The sequence below is a fragment of the Pinus tabuliformis genome, chromosome 6, assembly GCF_031772625.1.
Source record: "Pinus tabuliformis cultivar Carrire ecotype Pingquan chromosome 6, CPIR1, whole genome shotgun sequence".
NCBI classification, from domain to species: Eukaryota; Viridiplantae; Streptophyta; class Pinopsida; order Pinales; family Pinaceae; genus Pinus; species Pinus tabuliformis.
This window is the reverse complement of record NC_142292.1, coordinates 693,026,189-693,046,435: the sequence shown is the minus strand read 5'-3', so window position 1 is coordinate 693,046,435 and position 20,247 is coordinate 693,026,189. Positions and strand designations below refer to the sequence as shown.

General features: G+C 40.2%; 1 protein-coding gene across 3 annotated transcripts in view; it reads left to right on the top strand.

Moving 5' to 3' along the window:
- LOC149260536 (uncharacterized) overlaps positions 1 to 20,247 on the top strand; it is a 216,938-nt gene that overhangs the window by 83,512 nt on the left and 113,179 nt on the right. For all 3 annotated transcript variants that reach the window (XM_089420797.1, XM_089420805.1, XM_089420801.1), the window contains one exon: positions 2,732 to 2,889. In XM_089420797.1, the coding sequence (XP_089276923.1) occupies positions 2,732 to 2,889 (158 nt within the window). The remainder of the gene's footprint in view (positions 1 to 2,731; positions 2,890 to 20,247) is intronic.

Below are 20,247 nucleotides of genomic sequence, written 5' to 3'. Positions count from 1 at the left end.
CCATTTCTCATCAAAGTCAATTCTTCAAAGACAAGTCGGGAATCCAAGTTTTGCAAGGATTTTAGTGATTGGGGAGCTCCTTCACAAGTCACACTCTTTTAACCTAGCCCTTAAGTCCTCACCTCCTCCTAGAAAGCCTTGTACCTTGCTCAAGAAGCAAGCAAGCCCCACTCTTGACTCCCTTCTAGGAAAGGATCATTGTGGTCACTTCATATCCATTGTTGACCTATCCTTCACAAGTCTCTCTATACATCGGATCTCCTCCCATCGATGAAAGTTCGTAAAGAGTAGGGAGCTTTAGCTGTGGTGACAGTGGGCTAAGTCTCCATTGTTGCCCTTGACCTAGCAGTTGCCCCTGCTAGTTTGAGTGGTAACAATGCTGAGACTGCCCATGGTGTGAAATGATGCTCTGCACATGATGGGAGTCCCATGGCTCTCAACGCATCCCTTGGGGTGCCAATATGATCCTCTAGTGGGCATGGGCCCCAATTAAGTTTCCCAGCCCATGATGAAACCACTTGCCAATTCCATATAATGTCCAATGTGCATCCTCACCATCGGGTACAATAATTCATTAGTGCATCTAAGTGAATCAAGATTGTTTATCAAGGGCATGATTGAGACTTCAGAGTGGGATTCCCTTCCAAATTATGGGCTTCAAGCTCCTAATAGAGTCACCTCCCTAGGTAGGAGTGACTAATAAGCAAACTGATTAGGTGTTTTCAGCCCCTAAGGGAAAAGACAGTTCCCTGGTACATCCTTCATTTGATAGGTGTCATGTGAATGGTGATGAATGAATGGGGGCATGAGGGTCTCAAGGCCAAATGCCATGGGTTGAAGGGTGGCAATGATGAAGGATGTCCACATATCGAATGTATAGCTGTAGGAGGGAGCAATCGTGCATACATGAGTTACCCCGACCTTTGCTTTTCCTCCCTTCTATATCTGCCTTTTGCCTTTTCTTGATTTTTCTTTGTATTACTGCTTGGGGCTCCAAGAAATGAGGGCATGTTGTGTATGATGTGAACAATTATTACCCCTTTAAGGAGGGGCAGATCATTGCCCACCGGGGGTTGGGATGTGCATGGGTTCCTTAATGATGTAGGGGCACTCATGGGGCCATAGGAATCAGGGTGATGGCCATAGTGAGGGGTAGAGCTCATGTTTGGCTTTTGCCCACGTGCTATATTAATGTCTCAACCATTTTTTGCATTTTATAATATTCTTTTCTTTCGTTTCTTACTTGTGGCCAGGATATGCTTTTAACTTTCTTTTAGCTGCATCAACCTCTAGGGAAACATTTCTAGGCCTGACCCAAACATGTGGATAAGGGGAGTGGGTGTGCCAGTGATCATGTGGACCCAAAGAGGGAAAATGATGGAATAGGGCTTGTAATGTGTGGATGGGAGTGAAAAATGTGAACTGGGAAAATGGGACCATGCTACCAAAATCGTGGTTTCCCAGTTAGTGCCCTTCCTAAAGCCATAGGTCAATAGGTTAGATCCCATGAGACTAGGATTGAGGATTAACCCCCATTTAAGGTGAGGGAACAAAACTATGGTCAAAATCTTTCCTTCTTCCAAGTCACCCAATAATCCATGCCCAAAAAAAAACAAGCATAAGCTCCCAATTTCACAATGAAAAACATACCTTTTGGGTTGGATTTCCCACCTTCAAGCATATGTTCTTGACAGATGGGTGGGGGGACATATGACAGATGCAGGGAGCTGAGATCAAATGGCACAATGTATCGGCTATACTAGTCGCTGTTAGGGGCCACTGACTGCCGAATTTCGGCTAAAGAGAGATCTAGGAGAAAAATTCCTCCTATAGGGTCACCCATTTTTGGTGTGTATCAGTGTGGACGGATGCTCGATGATATTTGATTAGCAGAAAAATGCAGTGCAGCGAGACCATGACAAATCAAAAGCTGAAAGAGGAAGAAAGGAAATGAAAAAGCAATGAATTTGGTGTGAAATTTTAAAATTGTTGCAGTTGACTGATTATTATTCACATATCTTCAACATATTATCTTTTGTAAATTATATATGACAAACACTAAATAAAACACTACTGCAACTTCACCAAAATTAAATCACAGGAACTAAGAAAATATCACACACAAAATAATAGACACCAATATTTTTGGATAAATTGTCCTTGGAAAAAACCCAATGTGGGGAAACCAGTTCTGCAGATGAAGGTTTATTATATTAATTCTTTAGCAATTAAGGATTACATATACTGCTTGACACTCATGGTACACAAGTTCATGATTCAATTGATGGAGTTCATCATAGTGATTCTAAGTTCTTATTAGTTATTTGTGGATTGATCTGATCTCCATAAGTACCCTCCTTTAGAAGCGTTTCAAATGATTGATCATCTTTATATGTTGAGAAACATTGTTTGCTTATGTTGTTTTATCTATGCCTTTATTTTGTAGTATAGTGCAGCACCTTTTCCTATTTTTAATATGCTATTTTATGGACTTTTCCTTTTACTTTTGATTACTTGTTTAAATGCACAAATCTAACTATGAGAGACAATATCACTATAACAATGGTAGCTACCGTTAAAGTAGATATGCCAACTCTAAGGTAAGTGAAATTTTGTCTCATTTGTAAAACTCAATTAAAGAGTGAAAAATTTATGCCGTCTGATTACTTTATTACATATTCTTATCTTTCATGTAGTTTATCTGACTGTGATTGTCTGTAATTTATTACAGTTTGTTAGGGATGTCATCGGAATGGACGTTGAAGTTAATAATTCATCTCTTATGGATCTTTGTGATGCTGCTGCCAGTATTGGAATAATCTCTGACCCAACTTCAGTTGCAAAAGCTGCTGCTGCTCTTCGACCTCGAGGTCCAATTAATAGTACCAAGTATGTTTGGATTAATAGCTTAGTTTCCTTTTTGTTACTTCGTTAGTATTGCTGATGCTACCATATTTTTGATAGGTTGAATGTATTTTAGTCTTGTTTACTGAGAAAATGCTTATAGCTCACTTGCCCTTTGCATTTCACAATCTTTCGTACATGACAATGATGAAATATTGATGCTTATTTAAATGGGTTTTATAACTGGACTTTGTTGAAATATAAAATGTTGAATTAAACACTAGCAATTTTTTCAGAAAATTGAAAACTGAAATCTGACAACTTTTCTGAGTTTGTACTGCAGAAATGCAAAATGTTTGGAAAATGAAATGATATTTGAAGGTCCAAGAGACTAAAAATAGCCTATGAGACCATTAGTTCCCTGTTTTTCGCTCTTTGCAATTCAGTCATTTTCCGATTCAAGTTGATGATGAGCTGACCCAACCTTCCAACAATCTCCTTGCTAAAAAGACAATGCCAAGACACTGATGCTAACATGTTCTCATAACTTTCTCTGATGTTTTTGAATGCATCACATTCCAAAATGAAATGTTTTTCCAATTCGACAGCCCTAGATGTGCAAAATGTGCACACCCTTTCTTCCCCAGCTTCTTTAGGCTTTTTCCACCGTCTTGTTTCACACCAAAGTTGATGTGAGTTGGTCCTTAATTGAGCAATAAGAACCTTTGCCCTCCATGAAATGCTAGCTCCAATGAACTCTTTTTTTTGTAAATCACACGTAGGGTTAAATTCCTCAATGTAATATTTCTTCTTTCTACCCAAATCTTTTCCCCATACCTTTTTACGAAACTTCTCCATAACAAAATCCTTTAGCTCCTAGCTATTTGTGGGACAGGCATTGAGGTAGATATCCCATTTTTGCATCCATGTGTAGTTTTGTTTCATCCATGTTTTCTTTCTTTCATTGATGCCTTCATTGAAGATAACATTAGGCCATCTACCTACTCTCATTTGTTTAATTCTTTTTAGGTATCTTATGAGCCGCACCGTAGCAATTGCTTCAATGGAAGTTGCTCCTGTTTCACTCAACATTATCTCATAAGGCACCGAACATTTTATTTTGAACTTGCTCATGATCAAGCGTTATAATGAGTGTCAAGCTGTCTGTCTTCACTTTGTTGGTGTTGCTGAAAAATAAAGCCAACATGAACATTGTGCATTGATGTTGTTCTTGACATGGTATATTGTAATACCCTGATTTTGGAGTCCCTATGTACTAAAGATGAAATAGGAAGCTTCTAATTTTGTAAAATGGGAGTTAAGGTGGAAATGCCCAGTATGCCAGGGATCTGTCAAATCAAAGAAAATTTATGATTATTGATAAAGGTAGGATATCATATGCATCAAGTTGAATACAATGGGAAGAAGTCCAAGTTAATAACATTTGATGGCTGGATTGCCTCACGACCTAGTTACCTGAACATGGAAACAGGATGGTATTCAAAACATTTAGGAGTTTTGTAAACAATATAGTTACCAAATTCACTTGAATTGGGGAAAAGATGTGAAAATTCAATAATTCTGTTCAAATGCTAATAATTTGGTGCAATTTGATATGTTCTAGCTATTGTGAGCCCATATCATTGCTTGTTCAACCTGTGCGAGTTCCTTGGAGGACGCAGGAGCAAAATTTCGCTTAGCTTGGTTGAGGGGACTTCCGGGGAAGGAACACTTGGAAAAATTGTAGAAATCTCCCTTGAAGAAGGACGAGTTATCTTGGTGGTTTGCAAGGCTGGATATTGTTGCTTATGGGTGGATCGAATTTGCCATTCCGGGTATAATTGCAGCGCAGGGGTTGAGTGGGATTTGAGCTAGTTTGGGGGCAAGGATTTCCCTTACCTTTTTGAAGATAATTTTGCAGTGAATTTACAACTACTTGGGGAAGGATTTGGAGCAGAACTACAATGTATTTTTTGGGCTAGATGCTGGGTCAACATTTCGAGAAATTCGCACGCAATTTGGGTATTTTCGAGCAGTCAGAATCAGGCCCAAAGCATTTTGGGTTTTTGTTTGTTGGGGGTTGAGGGGCCTAACTCTAATTTTGCAGAATTTTTGGAGTAGATTTGAGGCGGCAAATCACAATTTGCCTCCACTTGCAGTTGCAACAATTTTTTGAGCAAAATGCACAGCCAGTCTAGCCATATTCAGTGAGCAGATTCACTCATATTCACCTGGGTATTGCATACTTGCTGTAGCAAGCCCAACTGCACTCATTCCACTACATCTTGTAATCAGATTGGCATTATAAACATAATAAAATGGCTAAGAACTGTTATTTTTGCTCAACGATGCTCTAATTTTAGTTGCATGTGTTGAGTTTCAAATTTGCAAGCTTTATTTGTTGTTGTAGCTTAGTTCATGTTTTGATATTCACTACATTTCTTTAATTAGAATAATACAGTCGTATCAAAGCATGTTCTTGGCCAGTTGTGGGCTCAAGAGCAGGTGATGATAGGGCCTTTTGGTGGAGTAGTTTACTGTCCCAGAGGCAGAGGCAGAGGTAGATGAAGGGGCCGTGGTAGAGAGGACAAGCCTGAGTATTTTTCAAATACAGAGTTTGAGGACGTCAGAGATTTCATGGGGGACAATAGTGGTGATGAGCAGCCAAGATAGGGTGGGTGTGACAGCAACAACTCCTGTATCGCCCTCTCAATCTTATCTTGATATGCCTTGGGATGCCTATAATGACTGCATGCACCCCTTCTCCAACTCAATAGTGTGCTCGAATCCTCTGTCTGGTGGTCGACTTGGAGGGATCTCTCTAAATACTACTTGATGCTTCTCCAAGAGAGCCAATATGTCTGGATGTGTTTGCTGCGTTGGCCCCTGTGTCTCAGAAATCCTCAACTCTACAACCCAAGCTATATCACCATGCCTCAAATCGACCTCCCCATGCTGCTTGGGAGCGAGAGCGGGAGCGAAAACGGGAGCGGGAGCGACCATTTTCAGAAGCTCCCGGTTTGGGAGTGAATCCGGGAGCGATTTTTAAAAAATATATATATTTTTTATATTTTTTAATTTTTGATATATATATGTGTCAACAAAAACATGTAGAATGATGAATTTGACATAAAAAACATAAAAAAAACATAGATTGATCATTGAACCATATCACATCAATCATCTAGAAATTATAATTGTCATCAACCATGTCCACAAGTTAGTAAAATACATATTACAACTGCAACATATTGAGTCTCATGAATCATGATTCATCAAATTCAATCTTAAAGTTTCAACTTCAAGCTTTCGAAATTGAAGATTCAATAACAATTATCATCATTGATCACCAAAGTTGTACTTGTAAGCTAAGTTTAACCATTACAAGAAGTAATATCTAAGATATTTCTAAGTCCTAACTTCTAACTGTTAACATGATATGAAATGTTATAAATTTATAAAATGAAACATGAATAATGAAATGAAATGAAACAACTTTAGTCTTTCACGAAGCATCATATTCATAATTCACAATCATTACCAATGAGTTATAATTGCCAAGGCCCAACTTCAAACTTCAAATTTTCATTGTCACAGTGATATATTGTTTACAAAAAATATCATTATGATATGAAAGAGTCAAGACTCAGAGTCAAGGACTCAAAACTCAACAGTTTTGAAAACTAAAGTCTAATAGAAACTAAAAAAGACAAGTAAACTGTAAATCTACATGTGGCCCTTGCCACGAGAGCCTCTAGGAGTATACGCAGGTCGTGGTGGTCTTCTAGGAGACTCCCGCACAGACCGACGACCAGAACTAGAACCTCCACGTAAGGGTGTAGATGGAGGTGGCGACAGCAAAGGAACAAGACTCAGACCTCGAGCACTACTACTGGATGGTGGAGGTGGAGGTGGCATGGCTGCTGCAGCTGCTTCATCTTCATCCCTTACAAGTTCCTCTTCCAGTTCTTCAATATGTACAATGCCATCCTCCAAATTGTCATCCTCTGGGTGATTGTCCCAAATTTTATATGTGGGATCCTCATAAGCCCGATCACAGTAATGACTCAACAACCTCAAGTTGTAGTGCACATAAACCAAGCTTTCTGCTCGGTTTTCATTGAGTCTGTTTCTTTTCACATTATGTATGTAGCTGTAGGTGCTCCAACACCTCTCTGCAGAAGAAGTATTTACAACCTGTGAAAGAACTTTTTTTGCCAATTTTGGCAAAAGTCCCTGGCCGCCATATGTTTCCCACCATTTGAGAGTATCAAATCTATCTTTGTCGTCCATTGCATGGAAGTTACCATACAAACCAGTGCCACTGAAGTATCTGCCTATTTCAAAGCGCATAGCTGCACATTCCTCCCTGTCAGGTACCAACTTTTCTAATGCTTCCAAATATCCTCTAGTTACCTCTGGATCTAAATGGGGTTTGGTCCTAACCCCACCCCCTGTTGCAGGTTGGCCCAACCAAGATGTAGAGTAGTATTTTGGCGTAAGGATATACGCCAAGCAATGTAGTGGAAGATTAAGTCTATTCCACCGTTCACACACACAATCGTGAATAAGTTTGTACAAGTCGGGATCTCTGTTATGAACAATATCTTTTATTTCCCCCAACATGGTATCCATCTGCTCATACACCTCACCAATCACTGGTTTGTCTGTATCTGCAAACCGAATCATGTGATAAATGGGCTTGGTGAAATCCAATACTTGCCTCACACTTGTCCAAAACTGACCATCAAGAGCAGCCTCCTCCACCATTTCAAAACCTCCCTTGTCAGCTGCATTTGTAGCCCTTTCCTTTAATACCCGCCAATGTGGACTTGATACCATGCTAGCCAATGCCTCTCTTACCTTCAAAAGGCACCTGAAGGTGAGGTAATAGCTACCAAATCTGGTCTTCGCAATCTTCAACAACTCCAATCTCGAGTGACTACGGAAAAGTCCATGGGTATTGCTATGATTTGTAATAAATTTTATCATTTGTTTGCCTTTCTTGTACAAATCACCAATCCATTGGTATTGTTCATTTTTGTTCTTGACAATATCATGCAACAGAAGGTTCAATGTGTGAACCAAACATCCAGACCAAAATATGTTGGGGTATTTATCCTCAATAATTGCTTCCGCTGCCTTACAATTAGGAGCATTATCAGTGATGACTTGGATGACATTGTATGGCCCAATACGCTCAATTGTTTCAAGTAATGCTTCTGCAATGTTGATGGCGGTCTTGAAGTTGTCTGAGTAATCATGTGCAGTTAGAACGATGGGACCACTAACAGACACAGCAAGAACACTTATCAATGGCTTGCCTTTTACATTTGTCCATCCATCAGATACAATGGACACCCCATGGTCAGTCCAAGAACTTGTCATTCTATTCAAAGAATGTGATATTTTTGCTTTTTCATGATCAAGGCCAACGGTTCTTGCCTTGTCATACCCAGGGCTCTTGTATCCTTTAGGGGCATCATTTATGGCAGAAACCATTTCGTGCCAATAAGGTGAGCGAAGAACATTGAATGGTATCCCACATGCATAGAGAAACCTATAAACCTTTGAATCCACATCATTCCTACACCCCTCATCAAGGAAATCTGATATGGTTCTACGCCTTAAAGATGATGACCCTGTGCCTCCATATTCACTGCCTTGGGAGGATGCTGAAGGAGTTTTGTGATTGTGAGCTTGGTTCAAAGAAACCCCTTGATTTTTTTGATTTGTATTGGGCTTCCTCCTCTTCCCTTATGTATTTGGCTCTATCCGCCATTGACACCGCTGTACAAGTTTTGATTCCTATTTGTTTGTCTCCATCCCATGGCCTTTTCCCGCAGAGGTGTCTTCTAGCACGGGTGTATGAACTTGTGTAATCAGTGTTGCAATGGGGGCAATGAAATTTAGTGGTTCCACCCCCTCTCTGTTTCAGCCCTGTTAACATATTTCCACAGTGGGGTTTGGTCTTGTTTAGTTTTTTGAGGGTCATGTTCACCCTCCCCTAGCTCCTCCTCATCGGGGTTTTCACCAATTCGACTTTCTCCAGCTTCTTCATCCCCCTCTTCAGTTTGGCCCCTCCGTTTCCTACTCTCCAGCACCATAATAACCATAAAAGGGACCAGGAAGAGGAAAATTCCAAGAAATATAGCCAGGTCCATGGTGTTTGATGTTTGTAGGGTTTTGATTCTTGAATCTGCAAATTAATTTAATTTATTGGGATTAATTAATTTAATTTAAATTCATGATTTTTAAACTCAATAAACTAAATTAAATTAACTAAATTACTACCTAACTAAATTAAACTAACTAAATTAGTAAGTTACTTATCTCTGCAGGCTTGCTCCTCGCTCCTCGGCACTTGCTCCTCGCTTCTCCTTGCTCCTTTGCTCTTGCTCTCCAACAAACTCAACTCAATGAAGTGATAATGAAGTTTTTTTAGGCCCATTGGGCTTTTAAAACAATTAATTTATTTATTTATCTATTTTTATTTTTATGTGTTTGTTCTTCTTCTGTTTTTAAGTCCGCGGAATTTTTTTCCGCCGGATCGCTCCCGGCGCCGCTCGAAACGCTCCCGGAGCGATTTTTTAATGCCCGGGAGCGATCGGGAGCGATTGCTCCCCGATCGCTCTCGGGCTTAAAAAATCGCTCCGCGAGCGATGGAGCGACCGCTCCCTACAACGCTCCCGAAAATGGCAGGGAGCACAAATTTTTCTTCAGGGGCGCGCTCCCGAAAATCGCTCCCGTCCGGGAGCGATTTTGGGAGCGCGCTCCCGAAAATCGCTCCCGCCCGGAGCGCGATTCGGGGGGGGGGGGGGGGGGGGGGGGGGGGGAGGCGCTCCCCCGGACGGGGGCGATTTTCGGGAGCGCGATTCGGGAGCGAGTTCGGGGGGGGGGGGTGAGGCGCTCCCCCGCAACTATGCGACCTCCATTCTATCTGCTGACATTGTCTGGGATGGATACGAGCGCATACCCCTTAGCAATACTAGCTTCCCATTCGAGCCTATGAACTCCATATCTGAATTCTTCCAATTTGTAGTGACTCGTCTGAGAGAATACAACCAATGAACTCCCATCATCACATTGGTGTTGGGAACGTCAACTATGAAGAAATGATCCATCATCGATTAGTTCCCCATGGTCACAGTCAAACTAGGAACGTATCTAGTGCAGTGCATGGTCCTATTTCCTGCCACCAATACTGAAAACCCCTTAAAGGACTCCAGTTGAAGGCCTCTCCGCTCAACCAACTGTACATCTATAAAATTGTGGGTAGCCCCATTGTCCACCAATATTGACACGCGTTGCCCCTGTATCATACCCCTGATCTGTAATGTCAAGTACTTCGAAATTCCTTGAAGTGAAGCAATAACCCCTTAAGTGGGCAAGAATGCTCCTCCACCAGGTGGGGGTGGTGGACCACCTCCTCCCGTACTCTGAGGTCCACAATCTCTTGTATCTACCTCTTGCTCTCCTCCTCCTCCAGCTCACTGTCTGAAAATACCTCTATGTAGTGGGCCATGCCCTTAGTGTACTGATGCCCTGGTGCCCATGGCTCCTGGCAAATGAAGCACAATTTCCTCTTCCGGAGGTCCCTCCTGGTCTCATCATCTAGTTGTCCTCTCCCTGACCACTCCTTTTGAGGAGGTTTGATGTCTTTCCCCTTCTGAGGGAAAGTGGGTCTATTAGGTGTCGGAGCTCTCGCCTTTGGGACTGCGTCAAGCATGTCTCGTTCCTGGCTAATGACATCCTTCAACGATATTGGTTTGCATGCTTGCACCTCGCCACGTAGTGGCTCTGCTAACCCCTCAATAAATAACATGATCAATCATCAGCCTCACCTCAGAAATGTCTGAGACCATCACCACAAGTCTCTGAGGCATTTAGATTAGGATTAGATTCTTCTGACGATGATAACAATTTGTGAAGTAGTTTTACTTTTCTTATTAGCACAATCCTCTCTTATTATTACCAGTGTGTGTTCTCTTACTTCATCAAACAATTACCAAAATAAAAGGAGACAAGAACACAAGATGTTGGCTCTCAGCCAAGGCAAAACCTCTCTCACCTAGAGAGGAAAACCCTTCTGCAAATTTCTCTTATTGAAGCTTCAATTGACAAATGCCAAACCCTAGACCCTTGACTAGTTGATCCTCCAAGCACAAGACACAGTCTCGCTTCCTTTTGTCCTTCAATCAATCCCGCAAGCAAGAAAGGAATATTTGTTGGATATAGCAACTCTTCCAAGGCTTACAGGATCTACATAAAGGAAGGACATCAAATAGAAGTAAGCAAAGATGTAATTTTTGATGAGAGCATTGCCTTCAAGAAATCCAAAGATCTCCCATCCGATTCTGATGAGGAGGATCTTCCTATGTTTGAGGAAGAAGTTAAGAAGGCAGAAGAAGTCTCTCATCATGAAGAAGAAGGTCCCAGTGAACCAACCTCTCTCCCTGAAAGAAGAAAGAAACCTAACTGGTTAACTTCTACACTTCAAGAAGCAGAAGGTCACACCACAAGAGGAAGATTCAGTGAGAGCAAGAAATCGAAAAGATACTTAGGATATGCAGCATACATGTCAAAGCTCATTGAGGATGAACCTTCCACTTTCGAAGAATCATTAACGCGTGTGAGTCATTAACGAATGCGTGTGGCTGCCTTGGAGAAATGTATGTGGCATGAAGTGAAGTGAGTGTACAAGTGGTGAGGATAGGTGGAGTTGAAGTGGAGTGGAGACTCCACTTAACTCTTCAAAAGAATCTCATGATATACTCATTGCTCGTCAAGAAGACCCCATGCTACCATGTCATCAAATCAAACTCCTCAATTTTAGCTAGAAACAAGATTTCCCATGTGCCCAATCTCTTTTGTGATGTCATGTGCCAAATCTCCATTTAACTGCCTCTTGACTTGCTCTTTGACTTGAGATAATTTCCAAGTCATTTCCATGTCATTTTGTCACATGGAGTTCATCTGTTACCAATCCGATTCTTCTTATGAGAAATTATTCAGATTGAAAATGACCAAGTACATTATGAATACCTCCCTAGTTAAGAGGGTGTGATGAAAAAAGTGTAACTAGGTTCGGTCTTCATAATGACATGATCTTTTTAAATGATGAAATAAAAGAATAAAATTATTTTTGTATACCTTGCTACATGGTTTTCATGAGCAAGAGGTTTATTTGTTAGTGGCTCCCATTGAGAGTCTTAGGATTTATTATTAAGTCAAAGAGTCAATGTCATGTATGAAGAAGCTCTTCTTGAGCCTATGTTTAATGTATACAAGTCTATAGAAATGTCAAGAAGCCCTCCAAAGACAAGCACAATCCCTCTTGAAAAAGTCGGCCTCCAAAATAGCTAAAGAAGTCATGTCGGCTCACCTATAGAGACACACCCGTTCAACATGTCATGTCGGCTCAAATGTAGAGGCAAACCAATATATATAGGTGGCTGAGGTCACCACAGAAAACAAAAAACTCGGGTACATCTGAAGTTTTCGGAAGGCTGTCACGGGAAGATTTTGGATGTCACAGGAAGAAAGGGCAATCACAGGAAGGGTTTCATATGCCACAGTGAGATATTTTGGAAGTCTATCCATGGTGCAGGATGAGGTTATCTCTGTGGTTTTCGGATGGGTACCACAGAGATAAGGTTTCAGCCTCCTCACAAGTCTTGGTGATCACTGTCTCACAGTCACAGTCTCAACATAAATGTGATGAGGAGGATCTAAGTGATCTCACAGTGATACACTCTCAGCATACACTCTAGTCATAGTCATCATAGTCTCGACATGTTTGTGATAAAAATGGATCTCAACGATCCCACAGTGACACTCTCTATCGTGGCATACATTCCAAATGTAGTCATGATATAAACATAGACGGAATCATGATCTTAGTGAAGGTGTAGCAATGGTGATCTCGGTGAAGGTGCAACAAGGATGATCTCAGTAAAGATCTCAACAATGGTGCAACAATAATGATCTCGGTGGTGTAGTAGAGATGACCTCAGTGTTGCAGCAGTGATGACTTCAGTAGCAGTGATGATGATCTCAGCAATAATGAAGAAGAGGATTGGTGTCTTGGTCTTGGAGTGGCTTATAGGTCAAAGGGTCTTGGTCTTGGTATTCGTCAATTGAAATCTCTATAAGAAGAATTTGTGCGGGTTTTCCTCTCAAAGAGTGAGAGGTTTTAGCCCTGGCAGAGAGCCAACATCTTGTGTTCTTGTCTCTTTTGTTTTGGTAACTATTTGATGAAGTAAGAAAACACACTCTAATAATATCAAAAGAAGATTGTAAGAAAAAGTAAAAAGTACCTAACAAATAGTTATCATTGTGAGAAGAATCTTATTAACCTAATTGCCCTAGATTCTTCAACACTTTGTGTCTGTTTGCAGCCCTATTAGTGACTGTTTGCAGCCTCATTTGTTGCTGCCCAAAAGGTCCCAAAGGCTGCAACTTATCCTTAGCTAATCGTGGGATTGAGGGAGGCTTACCCTCTCTTGCTTGAGCATTTCTTCTTGGTTATTGAAGGCTACAATTTTTGGGACAAAATTCTGTCATAAGTTTCAAATTTATAAGAGAGGATCATTGACATCTTGTAGCCATTTCTCTTTTGTAAAAAATTGTTCCTAATTCCCAAGGGAGGGATCCTAGTGCCTAGAAGTTGAATTTTATTGGAAAAAAGTTGTCAAATCTTGAAGCCTTTCTCTCACATACAAAAGAAGGCTCATCACTGTAATTTTATCTTTATTAAAAGATTAATTTTCTTTTGAGGGAGCTTGGGAAATTTTCCCATGGTATCCCTTCTCCCCATTTAGAGGGATGATCTTTTCTCGTGGTTGGAGTAATCTCTTTAATTTCGTTTCTCTAATTCTCTTTTGCTAATCCCATTCATGCATGATTAGTCTCTTAAAATAACACTTATATCTACTTTCATTTGATGTAAATTGATCTTGGTTTAGTTTGCCATCTCCATTTCTTGAATACTTGTATTGTGCAATCTACAACACATGTAATATTTCTTTTGAGCAAGAAAGTACTTTACATTTATTTGGAAAGCTTAGACTAGTTTATCGATCTACTTGGTCTCACAAGTCTCTTGAATACAATTGCTTCATCAACTTATTTTCTTCTCATGTTTATGTGGCATTTTGATAATTGTTGATGTCTCTTAAAGCATTCTCGTGTCACTTCATTTGAAGCAATTTGGTATCTATTTCATTTACTTGCAAGCAATCTATTTGGAACTTGTAGAGCTACATTAAACTAATTTTCACTTACACTTTCCATTGAAGATATTGGTACCATTTACTTGAGCATTGCCTCTTATTTCTAAGCATTGATATCAATACTTTTCTTTGGAAACAATGACATTCACTCAAGCATCTCATTTAGGCATTTTAATACCTATTTGCATCTTTAAAACTTACCTCCAAGCACAAGCTTGGTTGTATAGACAACATAGGACTAATTTGTTTTTGAAATTTCTTCCATTTGGTATGGAGTAAGGTAAAGTGCGTGACCCTATAGTTATGAAGGTGACTTTGTTCTCTTGTAGGAACGACGTCATGCATAATTTGTAAGTATTAACGAAAGGGTATCGTTAATGACGGACGTAGTGCCTCCTCAACCCCTCTTTCTTGGAAGTCACCCCAATCTTTACCCCTTGGGTAAGAACTTGAGGGGAGAATTTCTCGCTTTAAGATAGACATATAGATTAAAATTAATCAAGATAATTGCATTACACATAGATAGGTTGCACATCATTTTAATTTAGTCATCTTATGAGCACTTTAAGTTTTACTTGCAACATTGTTATCCTATGTACTTGTCATTTTGATGATGAATTAACTCATTATTATTTGATGTCATTATCTCTTGTTACTTGAGCATTTCCTTTACAAGTATAATTTCCATTTATATTTTGCAAGTAATATTTATTAGCTCATCTAACATTGGTTCTGCAGGATTTCTTATCACTGTACTTTGAATTTCCATTCAAGCAAGTACTTATCATTTACTTTGAGCAATTATTTGTTTAAACACTAGTCTATATTTTGAATGAATCATTGAATATTGCTCATATATTTACATGCTTGTTTACATCTTGAATATCAAGTTATCTTTGATAAATATTTCCATTAACCTTAGTCTCCTAGAAACCCACACTTCACTTCATTAACCTTCCTTAGGAACCACACCTCTTAAATTAACTATGAGAGAGCTTTAATGGAGATAGTTGGGATTAGATGACAACACCTTCTTTTAGTTTGCCACCAAGATCAGATCGTGTGGGGTTGAGGATTTTTCCCACACTAACCTAGGTGTGCAAGCGAGGCAGTAACACGCCTCAAGAGGGTTATGAGTAGCTGTCTTGTTTTGGCCATACCTGATTTTTCATGCCCATTTGTTCTAGAGTGCGATGCATCTGGAGAGGGCATTGGAGCAGTGCTGACAAAGGGAGTCCACCCTATAGCATTTGAGAGCCGTAAACTGCAGCCACATGAGAGGTTGTACTCCATTTACGGTAAGGAGATGTTGGCAATTATGCATGTGTTGGCCAAATTCTGAGAGTACTTGGTGGGAAACAGGGTCAAGGTGAAGACTGACCACAATAGTGTTCAATTTTTCCTTGAGCAACAGAACCTTCAGGAGAGGCAGCAAAAATGGGTCAGCAAGATCCAAGCATAATATTTTGAGATTGAGTATGTCAAGGGTAAGCAAAACATAGTGGCTGATGCACTATCATGGAGGCCCGCGACACTCTTGTTGATGGATATCTCACAAGATTGGAGAGCACAACTATTGGTGGAGTACTCCAAGGATCGATAAACATGCAAGATCTTGGATGGTACTCATGGAGATGACAGGTATCGGGTGATGGATGAGGTTATCTACTATAAGGACAGAATTTACCTGGTGCTAGGCTCATTGCTAGGCTCATAGTTGAGGGAAAAGATCCTATGCGCAACTCATGACTCACCTTTGGCGGGGCACCAAGGGTTCTACAAGACATACAAGACCCTTAGAGAGCATTTCCCTTGGCGGGGTCTTAAGGAGGATGTCTTAAGGCATGTGAGGGAGTGCGATATTTGCCAAAGGAACAAGGGAGAGCATGCTCATCCATATGGTCTACTACAATCTCTTCCTATTCCTGAGAGGAAATGTGAGAGAATATTGATGGAGTTCATTACAGGGTTGCCAACAATTTAGGGGCGAGATTGTATCTATGTGGTGGTTGATAGATTGACAAATTCGCCCACTTTTTTGCCATTTCAGCCATATACTTAGCTTCACTGGTAGCTGAGTTATTTTTCCGGGATGTGTTCACGCTGCATGGGCTGCCTAAGACGATTGTTAATGACCGGGACAACAGGTTCATTGGAGGATTCTGGCAGGGGCTATTTCGCTTGTTGGGCACAGAGCTTACCCCCAACACAAGCTACCATCCCCAGACAGCCGAACAAATGAAGATAGTAAATAAGTGGTTGGAGGGCTACCTGCACAACTATGTGACCGTGCAATAGATGGCGTGGGTGAAGTGGCTACACCCTGGGGAGTATTGTTACAACACCACTTATCATATGTCTATAGGTATGTCACCCTTTTGTGCTTTATATGGTTATGTTGCACTAACTTTTGTTGATGTGGTCTTTGGAGATAGCAGGGCCCTAGGGGCCAAGGATTGGATATAGGGAAGTCAAGATATCCTTAGTGCCCTCAAGGATAATTTGCAGACTACTCAAAACCAATAAAAGTTGTATGCAAACAGGGGTAGAGTTGAGCGACATTTTGAGGTGAGGGACTTGGTTTTTCTGAGACTTCAGCCATACTAGTAGTCCATGATGAAGTAGAAGGGAGCTAAAAAGCTGAAGCCACGCTTCTATGGATTTTACAGGGTGATTTGGCAGGTAAGATAGGTAGCATATGAGTTGGAGCTCCCACTAGGGAGCAAGGTGCACAATGTATTTCATCCGTCTTGCCTGAAAAAGGCATTGGACATCAAGTGACAAGTACTATGGAGTTACCGACCATGGATGATGAGGGGCACTTAGTTTTGGTGCCGAAGGCCATCTTACAGGACAGGGAATGGAAGCTCAGGAGTAGGACAATCAGGGAGTTTCTTGTCAGATGGAAGGACTTACCTGAGGAGGATGCCACCTGGGAGGGGGAGCAAATTTTGCAGCACCCAACATTACAATTGCTTGAGGACAAGCAACATTTGGGAGGGGAGGACTGTCATGTCCCTAACAAATAATTTTGCTAGGTTCACTATTTTGCAATTTTGGTAGTTTACAAATGTTTGACTTAGGAGAAAGGGATTGGAGGCATAAATCAAATTTTGAGGAGGAAAAGGTGACCAACTTAGGAAAAAATGAAAAATGAAAACATTAGTAACTTTTAGTGGGGTTGTGGGGGCCATCCAAAGAGGGAAATCGAACCCCTTGGAGAAATTTGAACCATAGGAGGAGGAAGGCAAAGGGGAAGTTCAAACTAGTGGGCCCACAAGGAAGAGAAGGGGAAAAAATTATAATTACGAGGAGCAATCTCATTTTTGGGGTTCCTTGATTGTGCATTTTCAGATTTCGAGTTTGCTTGAGCTGTTTAGCCAAGTCAACTGGTGCTGATTAGCACAGGGATTTCCAAGCGGAAAATCCCAACTCTCTTTCATTGAACAGAGTGTGTCACCCTAGTAGAGGAATTTGGAGCTGATTGGAGGACCAATTTCTAGCTATTGTGAGCCCATATCACTGCTTGTTCATCTTGTGCAAGTTCCCTGGAGGATGCAAGAGAAAATTTTTGCATAGCTTGGTTGAGGGGACTTCTAGGGAAGAAACACTTGGAAAAATTGTAGAAATCTCCCTTGAGGAAGGACGAGTTATCTTGGTGGTTAGCAGGGCTGGATATTGCTGCTTTTGGGTGGATCGAATTTGCCATTCCTAGGGCCTGTGCAGGGGTCTTTCTGGGCATAATTGCAGCGCAGGGGTTGACTGGGAATTGAGCTGGTTTGGGGGCAGGAATTTCCCATACCTTTTTGAAGATAATTTTGCAGTGAATTTACAGTTACTTGGGGAAGGATTTGGAGCAAAACAACAATGCATTTTCTAGGATGGACTCTAGGTCAACAGTTGGAGAAATTCGCACCAAATTTAGGTATCTCCGGGCATTATGAATTAGGTCCAAAGCATTTTGGGTTTTGTTGGTTGTGGGATGAGGAGCTTAACTCTAAATTTGTAGAATTTTTGCAGTAGATTTGAGGCCCTAAATCACAGTTTGCCTCAGGCAGCAGTTGCAACAATTTAATGAGCAAAATGCACAATCAGTCCAGCCAATTTCAGCGAGGAGATTCACTCATATTCACATGGGTATTGCATGCTTGCTGTACCAAGCCCAGATGCACCCATTCCACTACATCTTGTACTCAGATTGGCATTATAAACATAATAAAATGGCTCAAAATTGTTATTTCTTCTCAACAATGGTTCTAATTTTACTTGCATGTGTGGAGTTTCAGATTTGCATGCTTTATTTGTTGCTGTAGCTTAGTTCATGTTTTGATATTCACTATATTTCTTTAGTTAGAATGTTACATAATCTCTAGTAGATAGAAGATTAAATTCCAGTTTATTGCAATTGTGGAAATTTCGTAAATGAAAATACTGTTGAATTTTTTTTCTGAATTTTTTTTTTATTCGAATTTTTGTTGTATCATACCAAATTTTACTTTGAATTTGAATTCAGACTTGGTATCTATGGTAAAGACCACCTCAAAAATTGTAGGAAACAAGGAAACGAGATTTAATATATATTCAAAATATAGATAGATATAATTATAAATGATAAAAAAGAAAATGATTACATAGAATTAGAAAGAAAATGCAAACATCACATATTCTCAAATCACAATACTTGTGTCACTGGTCACCTGAAATTTGTTTTATTTATTAGGTTTTAGGCAATACATTACCAAAGTTTGCCTTCATAAAGTAGGCAGTACAATTAACTACAAGATGAAAAAGATATTAACTGTCACATGTCAATATCATCAAGCATGTCACAATCATACATCTGATAGCTAGTTGTTTCTGTTTGAGATTTTGAACATCACTTCTTAATGCAAATTTAGAAATTTCACTTCATCTACTTGTGTTTTGCCAGAACCATTTCCCATGTACTTTAGCATTAGGGTTGAATCTAAAATATAAATTACGATAGTACATATTTCACTTATTTCCATTCAATTACACAAGAAAGCCCAAGAATATATGCACTAATCAAATGTACTTCAACATAAGTATTTTCAGTGACAACCCCTTTTGTTACCCCTCTTGTAAATATTGCTATGAATTGTAATTCATGAAAATAATGTGGAAGTGTAAACATTAACTCGCTGAGGGTAGTGGACATGGATTCATAGGTATGAGGAGGAGTTGCTTGTAAACCCAAGCCACTGTATTTATTAAACCACTTATCTCCCTAATGGATTTATGGCATTGTTGGTGCAAGCATTGAATTTAGGAATGGGCTTCTTGAGTGAAGGATGAGACCATGTAGTCCCGGTTTTTGTGGAAAGTGTGGGTGTGGTCAACATGTTGACCACTAAAGTGTACCCAAAGATTTTTGAAGACTCAGAGGCTTCATGTACCATCAAAGAACATCATATCACCAGAGTTTTTCAACTTTACTTCTTCTCATCTTCTTGTGTTGTACTCAGATTCCATAAGCCTTGCGAGGATGATGTAAAGTGATGCTAGTATGAAGAAGTTGAGTCATGTAACAAACTTAGGTAACTTGGGACCTTGTCATCAAGTGAGTTTACTTTGGGAGGTTTTTTTTCACTTGGTTAATTATTATATCCTTGTGGGGACTTAATAATTAATTGAGTTTTTTCCTCCAAGCATAACCCCAAAGCCGGAGGATGACTTAAAGGTGAGTCCTAGTGTCTAGAGTCATTGTATGTTACCATACTAAAACACGTAAAATTTCGTGTAATTTGGTTAGATTTAGGGGTCTTTTCTTTTAATTTTTTAAATTTCCCACAGGGTGGAAATTTGAATAAAATCTGAATGTAATATGTAATAAGTGATGTCTAGAGAAGTTGTATGTGGTATGTGTGCTCAAAATTTCACCTCTCACCCTCAACTTTCTACTATGATAAACTTTGAGGGGTAAAAATGTGTTCTAGACCCTCAAAACCCACTAACCCCAAGTGTAGTGTTAGTCTTGGGGTTGGTAAACCACTGGGATGCTAGTTGGAGGGTTGATAAACCACTTGACAGATTGATACTCCCAGGAGCTAGCTAAAGGACTCATAAACCACTAAGTGTTAGCCTTGGGGTTGATAAACCACTTGTGTGCTAGGTCAGTAGGCTAATAAACCACTTGGATAGTGGGATG